Source organism: Alosa alosa, chromosome 17, assembly GCF_017589495.1.
Source record: "Alosa alosa isolate M-15738 ecotype Scorff River chromosome 17, AALO_Geno_1.1, whole genome shotgun sequence".
Lineage (NCBI taxonomy): Eukaryota > Metazoa > Chordata > Actinopteri > Clupeiformes > Clupeidae > Alosa > Alosa alosa.
This window is the reverse complement of record NC_063205.1, coordinates 30570668-30581051: the sequence shown is the minus strand read 5'-3', so window position 1 is coordinate 30581051 and position 10384 is coordinate 30570668. Positions and strand designations below refer to the sequence as shown.

Sequence of the window (10384 nt, the reverse complement as noted above, 5' to 3'; positions counted from 1 at the left end):
ACTGTGTGTTCACTGTGTGCTGAGTGTGTTTCACTAATTCACGGACTGGGATAAATGCAGAGACCAAATTTCCCTCACGGGATCAAAAGAGTATATATACTTATATACTTATTAAATATGTGAATATATCTGTATACATAAAATTGTACATATTAAATATATATGTATATATAAAACTGAATCTATGATCACCACTACTGTAGATTTCTCACAGGACATCAAAGAGAGTGAGAGGCAGGTGAGAGAGAGGGAAAAGGACAAGGAGAGATGAAAAGTGTGTGTGTGTGTGTGTGTGTGTGTGTGTGTGTGTGTGTTCATATATCAATAAGGGAGAATGAGAAATAGAAGGGAGGCACATAAGAGAGAGAGAGAGAGAGAGAGAGAGAGAGAGAGAAAGAGAGACAGAGAGAGAGAGTGAGAGAGAGAGTGGAGAGAGAGGGAAGAGAAAAAGAGAGAGAGAGCTGAAATGTCAAACCTACCACAAATATGTCGTTGGTGGTGATGTCTTTGTCCACCACAAACCAGGCATCTCGCTGGCCACCTATCCGGGCCCTCTGGCCTAGTGTGAAGGTGAACCAGCCTGTGGAGTGGACAGGAGAGGAGAGGGACAGAGAGGTTTACCGATCGTTAGATCCTTACGTTATTAATCTCCAGGGACATTTTAGGACACTCATAACATAGACCACACTGCCACCTTGGACACCAGCTAGTTTAGCCCGGCCTTTAAATTGGAGCACCAAATTGCGGCACTCCCAAAACACGCTTATTTGCTAAAGGCTGTCTGGGGAAAGAGACGCTTCACATGCAACGCCACACTGCAACAACGAAAACAGCACCTATTCACAATAAACCACTTCTGTAAATCATATTCGTTTTAATCAACGTATAATAGTGGGTTTGCAAACAAATGCAAATTCATGAGGTGTGATACATCAAACATCCATGCTTGTGGGGAGAAACATGTCTTTTTCATGCATAGGTACTATCGTAACGAACTAATATGCCCAATGCCCATACATTTCTATGCGTTACGAACTAATATGCCCATACATTTCTATGTGTTACGAACTAATAAGCCCATACATTTCTATGTGTTACGAACTAATAAGCCCATACATTTCTATGTGTTACGAACTAATAAGCCCATACATTTCTATGTTACAAACTAATAAGCCCATACATTTCTATGTTACAAACTAATAAGCCCATACATTTCCCATGTACATGACACCTCTCAGATTTTGCTGAAAAGCGGTGAATATATGCCTTATGTTACCAAACAAAGGAATCTGAAGTTTCAGGTCAATATCTCAAACGGTTTGCCTGTGGCGTCCATTTGAATTTCGGGTGCCACGGCCCTAATTGACACATTGGAATTTCACATTTCATCTTTTGCCATTTTTGGAAGCCCATAACGTCTGTTCTAATAGTGGTAGAGGGCTGGAAACTGGTGTGGTAGTCCATTTTAGCCTGTACTACACAATTCTGGAGGCAGAATCAACATTCCTTACTGTTTGGGTGAGAGATGGGTCACCAAAGTCCTAAAAAATGTTGACAGCATGTGTGATTTTTCCCTTTTTGGGTGGCCCTAGCACCACAATTAATGATCATATTTATTCTAAACAGGATTATTTGTTATATGTGGGAACCTTGCTCTTGCCAAAATGAATTTGAAGGGTATGGTACCACTGGTGGGGGTTTCATGGGGGTCCAAAAACCCTCTCCGGCAGAGGTGACTCTTTTGGAACCCCATTTTTGGACCTCAAAATGACCATGTGGGCACTTGATGATCCTAATGGGATTTATACCAGATAAAGATACATATTTGTTCTTTCTTTTAATGAAATAAAATTGTTGACTATGAAGCTCCATAATATAAATTTTATTCTTCATAATGCACCATTTTGGACATTGTTTCCAGAAGTCTGGAATGTAGATCAAGGAGAATTTAGTGATGATAAAGCATGAAAATAGTGGAAATAACTTATAACTTAGTATTATGCTCAGTGATGGCAAACAATTAAATACTGAGACTGTCACGGATTAACCCCTTATCCCCCATGAAAGAGACCCTCCATCAAACTTCAAAATTGATATAAAGCAATTATGCGATAGTGTTCCACTGATCATTTTGGCTGAGGCGTAACTTCTCTCCAGTTCGTACGTTTTCTCGTGTTTTTTTAATATCTTCTGCACTAACAAAGAAAAATGTAATGTTCTTAATTTTTTTGGAAGTCGCTTTTTTGCAACTTTGCATGGGAAAAGCCCATGTGATGGAATCGGCGGAACTCTCAAGCGTCTTGCAGCACGAGCAAGTCTGCAGGCCACTGATGCAAACCATATTCTGACACCAATGGAGATGTTTCAATGGGCAAAAAGAAAACATTAAGAACATTACATTCTTCTTTGATAGTGCAGAAGATATTAAAAAACTAGAGGAAACATACGAATTGGAGAGACGTTACGCCTCGGCCAAAACGATCAGTAGAACACGATCGCATCATTGCTTTACCAATTTCCAAAAATAAGATACAGATAAAAATAATATCACAAGATACAATATTCACAGATGTCGATGCAGGACAGCAATCGGATTCAGAACACTTGGATACAGAACACCCGGAGGCAGAACACTCGCAGTCAGATCAGCCACAAAATTCAATTTTCCAGTCAGGAAAATACATTGCCTGTATGATGATGACTGGTTCATTGGAAACATTGTTGAACGTTCAGATGAACATGGTGACGTTTTTGTGAAATTCATGAAGTGTGTCAACAACATCCTCACATGGCCATCGGACCAAAGACAGATCCCCTGTTGGGTGCCATTCCAACATATCATTTGTTGTGTCAGTGTGCCAGACATCTATGGACACAGTGCTCACCAATACAAACTTGACCAAAAGGACCATGACAAAATTATGCCACTGCTTCCACAATTTCTTGGATAATAGTTAAAGACATTCAATTTAATTTTCAATTTTATTTGGAGAGTGACAGGGGCAAGGAAAAACACCCTTTTACTTGTAGTGTTCTTACACATTGTAACATTCTTGTTATTTAGTTTTTTAAAAGTTTGATGGCGGGTCTCTTTCATGGGGGATAAGGGGTTAATCCGTGACAGTCTCAGTATTTAATTGTTTGCCATCACTGAGGATAATACTAAGTTATTTCCACTATTTTCATGCTTTATCATCACTAAATTCTCCCTGATCTACATTCCAGACTTCTGGAAACAATGTCCAAAATGGTGCATTATGAAGAATAAAATTCATATTATGGAGCTTCATAGTCAACAATTTTATTTCATTAAAAGAAAGAACAAATATGTATCTTTATCTGGTATAAATCCCATTAGGATCATCAAGTGCCCACATGGTCATTTTGGGGTCCTGTTTAGAATAAATATGATCATTAATTGTGATGCTAGGGCCACCCAAAAAGTGAAAAATCACACATGCCGTCAACATTTTTTAGGACTTTGGTGACCCATCTCTCACCCAAACAGTAAGGAATGTTGATTCTGCCTCTAGAATTGTTTAGTACAGGCTACAATGGACTACCACACCAGTTTCCAGCCCTCTACCACTATTAGAACAGACGTTATGGGCTTCCAAAAATGGCAAAAGATGAAATGTGAAATTCCAATGTGTCAATTAGGGCCGTGGCACCCGAAATTCAAATGGACGCCACAGGCAAACCGTTTGAGATATTGACCTGAAACTTCGGATTCCTTTGTTTGGTAACATAAGGCATATATTCACCGCTTTTCAGCAAAATCTGAGGTGTCATGTACATGATACCCCGATATTGGCGGTTTTCACATGGAATGACCCTATGGGAGATTCTTTGAGTGCTGTGTCTCTGGTACACACCACACATATCTGTGATGTCACCAACCCCAGCAGACTTGGAGAGGCCCATCTTACCCTTGTGTGTTCCCATGACCTTTCCTGTTTCTATAGAGACGAAATTGCCAAGCTTGGGCTCAAGGTACTGGAAGACACAAGAGAAAGGAAGAGGAAGAGGAAGAGGAAGAGTGATGAATAAATGTAAAGAGGAGCAGTGAGACAGACATGTCTGGAGCAAATGTTCTTTCCATACTCACTTTCTAGACTCAAGCTGAAGTACTGATACTTGTGGTTAAAAAAAGACAGTATAGGGTCTGAAAGTGTTGATATTTCTGCTAGGGGAGTGGAAGTAGAAACTAGATACTCCAGGAAAGCACAGGCACCTGAAACAGGAACCACCTGCAATGCCTTCAGACACCACCAGGGGGCTGCAGACCACTGCTTGAAAGACCCTGACAGGGTTCCCAACTTCCCACACATTCTGAAACATCCAATTCAAAGAGTTTCCAGGTCCAATTCCCTCAAACTCTGATTCAGAATAAAAATAATCGATAACAATATGGGATATGTTCAGGCTATTTTGTCTCTTCAATCAATTGCCAGGTCTTCCAGGATGCCAGGACTTCCAGACTTCCCCAGTGGAACCCTGTCTGAACTAGACCCTAGTTCTGAGCAAGACTCTGGCTGACAGCCCACTGAGAAAAGCCCTCATGCGAGTTAGAGGGGGAACCGACAGAAGAGCAGTTATGTGCCAAATAGAAGAGCAGTTAAGTGCCAAACAGAAGAGCAGTTATGTGCCAAATAGAAGAGCAGTTAAATGCCAAACAGAAGAGCAGTTATGAACCAAACCTCCAAGATGAAATCCTCAAAGTTCCTCTCCCCAATGAAGCAGATCCCCATGCTCTGTAGAAAGAGGAAACGTTTACATTTACAACATTTATATAATTCATTATCAAACGCTTTATTCCAAAGCAATTCACAAAATTAAGTATACCATTTAAGCTACAGTGCAAAGGACACCTTAGGTAACAATACATATTACTATGCAGAGGAGACCTTGGATGATAATAAATATTACAAAAATAAATACTAATATAGCTGCAAAGCAGCAATGAGGGGGCCAAGCTGGTTGCAGATACTTGAGCTGCCGAGATGGCAGATAAACTTGACATTGCCAAGGTCTCTACTGCTTCGCCTGCCAATTGCCTAAAGGTCTCTACTGCACCACTTGCCCATTGCCCAGGGTCTCTCAACTGTACTGCACTGCAACTGACATGCATCAGCACTTCCTGTTCCTCTAGCGCCGCCCTAGTGGTCAAACATTACTAAATGTACTGTGCGTCCTCAGGATGTGGTCCCGAGTCTACGTACCAAGTTTGGTGTCGATACGAGAAAGTGTCGTTAATTATAGCGCCCCTTGTGGTCAACGGTGACTAAATTTATTAAAGCGCCCTCAGGATGTGGTCGAAGTCCACGCACCAAGTTTGGTATCAATACGAATAAGTGTTGCTAATTATAGCGCCGCTTGTGGTCAACGGTTATTAAATTTATTGTGCGTCCTCAGGATGTGGTCCCGAGTCCATTAACCATGTTTGCTTTCAATACCTGAAAGCCTTGCGGAGATATTAGCTCATTTCCTGTAACTTTAGCGCCCCCTACTGGTTAAAAGTCAAAAGGTTTTTTTTCATGTCCTCAGGATGGTGTCACAAGTCCATGTACCAAGTTTGGTGTCGATACAAGAAAGTGTTGTGAATTATAGCGCTCCTTGTGGTCATCGGTCACTTAATTTATTGTGCGTCCTCAGGTTGTGGCCACGACTCCACGTACCAAGTTTGAGGTTGATACGAGAAAGTATTGCTAATTATAGCGCCCCTAGTGGTCAAAGTACACCAAATGTATTGTGTGTCCTCAGGATGGGGTCCCAAGTCCATGTACCAAGTTCGGTTTTGATACGTGAAAGCGTTGCTGAGATAGGAGCTAACTTCCTGTAACTGTAGCGCCCCCCTAGTGGTCGAAGGTCACCAAAATGATTGTGTGTCCTCAGGATGGGGTCCCAAGTCCACATACCAAGTTTGGTTTTGATATGTGAAAGTGTTGCTAAGATATGAGCCTACTTCCTGTGATTATAGCGCCCCTCTAGTGGTCAAAAGACTCCAAAATTATTATGCACCCTCAAGATGGGGTCTCAAGTCCATGCACCAAGTTTGGTTTTGATATGTGAAAGTGTTGCTGAGATATGAGCTTACTTCCTGTGATTATAGCGCTCCCATAGTGGTCAAAAGTCACCAAATTTATTGAGCCTTCTCCTAATTGGGTTGAGCCTTCTCCTAATTGAGCCCATGTACCGAGTTTGGTTTTGATACATGAAAGCTTGGTGGAGATAAGAGTTCACTTCCTGTTTGGAGGCTTCGCCGCCAATTTCGATTCGTCGTCATGGCTGACCTGTTTTGAATAAAGGTCCAAAAAGCAAAGCGTTTGTGAGGCATGGCCTGAAGATCATCTGTGCCAAGTTTTGTGAAAATTTGAGCCTCCTCCTAATTGGGTCCTGAGCCCATGTACTGAGTTTGGTTTTGATAGGTGAAAGCCTTGCCGAGATCTGAGTTCACTTCCTGTTTGATTGGTCGTGACTGGCGACCAGTTTTGAGTATGGGTGTCAAAGGCAATGCAATTATGAGACATGGTCTGAAGATCATCTGTGCCAAGTTTTGTGAAAATTGGATGAAGTTTGTGACCTGGATTCCAAGGATTCCAAATATACCTTAATGTTCAAAATGTGGTGTACGGTTCAAACGTTAAGTGCATAGATGTAATAAAAAAATTGAAACGTTGGTGGCGCTAGAGCAGTCGGAAGTGCAGATATGAAACTTTGTGAAATGAAACATATGACTGAACCGAATCAATGTGCCAAATTTCCCAACTTTTTACTGTATGGTTCAATTGGCAAATTAGCATTTTGTTATAATAATAATAATAAGAAGAAGAAAATGTAGAATCACTATGGGTTGCCTCGCAGCTTCGCTGCTTGGCCCCCAATTACCAGAAGATTGAGAGAGCAGGAGTCTAGGTACTAGTACCAGTCAGGTGTACGATGTAACGATGGACATAGAGGTGGAAGGAGGAAAAGTGCTGATGACGAAAAGTAAACATGCATGGAGATGTTAGCACCATAGGGTTAGCACACTTGGACAGGTGCCAATACCTCTTTCTTCTTTAGGACATGACCAAAACCAGCCTCAGCGGCCATCTTCTTCACAAAGTCCTTAGTGAGACCTGCCAAGGGGAAGATCGTCCGACGCAAAGCATCCTGGGACACCTGACTGAGGAAGAACGTCTGGTCCTTAAAGCTGTCGGCTCCCTGGAACAGTCTCACAGCTGCCATTACGACGAGAGAAACAAAACAAAAGGTCACAAACCAATGTCACCCTCAACATCACCTACTAAACACAAGAGAGCATTAGGACACTTCGTAGGACACTTGATAGTGTCCTTTGAAGGTTATACCTGTGAATCAAAATGTAACTATACTATCTATAGCAGCCAGGTTGCAGGAGCCAAAATGTAATGTCCTCTTCATAGACAAGGTGTCGCTGTGTATCTGTAAAAGTGCCTCACGTATAAACACTTACGGTTCCGGATCTCAAAGCGGTCTCGGAACAGCGTCTGAGGAGGAGGTGGAACGTGCCTCTGGTGGAAGACGTCCTCGTCCTCCAGGGAGGTTCTTGCATAGTGACCCGTTGCCATGGCATCGGCACCTGTTTCCACAACAACAGGTGCGTGTGTTCACGTGTGAGGAATGTGACAAACACAGGCACAGACATCACACAGAACCTTTAGTTCACACACCTTCTACACACCAACCCACTATAAATTATAACTCATTTGATATATATTAGACATGAAGCCTACACAAAAAATGGCATCAACAATGCCAGACTTTTCTGCTTGGGTAACTCCCCAGAGTCTAAGCAAAGTTAAAAGATTCTAGGAGTTTGGTTGTCCTTATCTCTACAAAGAACTTTTCTTTTTTCTTTTTTGCATATCCAAATTTCCGTCAAGGATTCCCGGGTCACTGTAAGACCGGGGTACACGAAACTTGGTGGGCATGTAACCCCACATGGATAGCATGGAACCTCCTGTTTTCGTTTTGATCTGTAGCCCCCCCGCTGGGCTGGACCCCCCGAAAGGAGGGTAGGGCAGACACAGTTTTCTGTGAATATCTCGAGAACCGTAGGGTTTAGGAGGACCATTTCTTTTTTTGTATGTTGATCTCAAAGGGCCATGTCAACCCATTCTCATTTCATGTATAGCCACCTAGTTAAACGTGTCTGTAACCCCACATGGAACATGGAAGTTTTCGTTTTGATCTGTAACCCCTAGGGCAGACACAGTTTTTCTGTGAATATCTCGAGAAAGGGTTTAGGAGGACCATTTCTTTTTTTTGTATGTTGATCTCAAAGGGCCATGTCAACCCATTCTCATTTCATGTATAGCCACCTAGTTAAACACAAAAAGTAAAAATGAGGTGTTGTAATCCAGGTGTCTGTGACCTAACATAGTCAAAACTGCCTAAATTGGAAGTGTAGGATCATTATGACACCCTCTGAAAGCACGCCAAGTTTCGTGGAATTCCGTTCATGGGGGGGCACATAATAAATGAATTTATGTTACTATACACCAACTGGCCTGTAGGTGGCCGGAGACAGTTTTCTGTGAATATCTCGAGAACCGTAGGGCCTAGGAGGTCCACCTTTTTTTCGTATGTTGGTCTTAAGGGGGCATGTCAACCTATCCCATTACCACTTATTTCATGTATAGCCACCTAGTTAAAAATTAAAAAGCAAAACATTAGGGTGTTTTCATCACAATATCTCTGGCTGACATGGTCAAAACTGCACCTAAATTGAAAGTGTAGGATCATTATGACACCCTCCAAATGCATGCCAACTTTTCGTTCATGGGGGCCTTACAATAAAATAATTTATGTGTACATTTAGTGACCGTGACACCAACAAGGATTCCCGGGACACTGAAAGACCGGGTACACGAAACTTGGTGGGCATGTAACCCCACATGGATAGCATGGAACCATCGCTTTTCGTTTTGATCTGTAGCCCCCGCTGGACTGGACCCCCGAAACAAGGGTAGGGCAGACACAGTTTTCTGTGAATATCTTGAGAACCGTAGGGGCCTAGGATGACCAATTTTTTTTACGTATGTTTGCCTCCAGGGGTCATGTAAACCCATTCCATATGCACACATGTGCATAAACAGATACACACGCACACACATACATTCACAGTAATCCTACGTATGACACATACTCACACAGTAGACATATATACGCATGCATGCACATGTACACACACAGGCACATAAACAGGCAAACACACACATGCACGCACACACACATAAACATAAACGCACACATGCACACAATTCAAGAATTTCCCAGAATTATGAACAGGCAAGATGGGGGTGGGGTTGTATAAAATGTATATTACATGTGAAATCTATGAACTAATCAAGTTTTGGTACTTGTTGTCTAGCAGATACTAGTGAGAACTGAGTGTGCATAATGCAATTCAGTGAGACAGTTAGAATCATATGCTTTCAGCGTGACTTATTTTTGTGGAAAACATGTGCTGGACTGGGCGGCGGTCATATTTCGTACCGCTCTGCGGTACATCTAGTTACACACAGACCTATCACACCGGCTGCACAGATGCTCAGCTGGAGTGGAATCTTACTTACCCAGTGAGTCAAGGGCATACTGACAGAAGTGTTTAAACTTGATGTACTTATTGCATATTATGTCTGGGTTTGGCGTCCTTCCCCGTTGGTACTCCTTCAAAAGATTACTAAACGGACCAGAAAGAAACTCAATTAAACAGACAGCCTTAAACCCACATGTTTTTTGCATGCAAATACTCAAATATGACTTTCAAGAGATTATTGTGTACAATCATAGAAGATTCTATGATTACCTAAACACTTCGTGCCAATATTCTTTCACATATGACACTTGGTGGAAGGGTATATCTAGCTGTCTGCACACTTTATAGGCGTCCTCGCAGTCCCGCTCGGTAGTGCACACCCCCTTCTCATCCAGAGAGTCCCAGTTTTTCATAAACACTCCTGTGACATAGTAACCTACGGGGTGACGTTCAAACAGTGACAACCTTATACTTGACAAAGTTTTGAGGTATTTGAATCGTCATACCTAAGCCTGACCAACTGCATTGAAGGAGACACAGAGAAATACATAGATTACAATGGAGAGGGGGGGAAACAGGAGAGAAGGGAGAATGTGTAGAGCAGTTCAGCCTACCTCTACGTTTAAGCAATAATGCCGAGACTGAACTGTCGACGCCACCTGACATGGCACACACGACATGCTTTACGACGCCCATGATAAACAAAATAGAAATGACCTATTTCAGAATATACATATAAAACTTTATATAGATAACTCTTGAGAGTTGAGTTCGCGTTGTCTCACGGACGCAGCCATGTTTCAAGTCCGACGGACAATA

General features: G+C 42.2%; 1 protein-coding gene across 1 annotated transcript in view; it reads right to left on the bottom strand.

Annotated features, from left to right (window-relative positions):
• Positions 1–10365, bottom strand: part of trmu (tRNA 5-methylaminomethyl-2-thiouridylate methyltransferase) — a 15283-nt gene extending 4918 nt beyond the window's left edge. Inside the window, exons 1-8 of the mRNA XM_048268391.1 lie at positions 10180–10365; positions 9836–10001; positions 9603–9709; positions 7478–7603; positions 7051–7223; positions 4701–4754; positions 3930–3996; positions 480–580 (exon numbers count right to left, since the gene is read on the bottom strand). Coding sequence (XP_048124348.1) covers positions 480–580; positions 3930–3996; positions 4701–4754; positions 7051–7223; positions 7478–7603; positions 9603–9709; positions 9836–10001; positions 10180–10261 — 876 coding nt within the window. The 5' untranslated portion in view covers positions 10262–10365. The remainder of the gene's footprint in view (positions 1–479; positions 581–3929; positions 3997–4700; positions 4755–7050; positions 7224–7477; positions 7604–9602; positions 9710–9835; positions 10002–10179) is intronic.
• Positions 10366–10384: the final 19 nt, after the last annotated feature.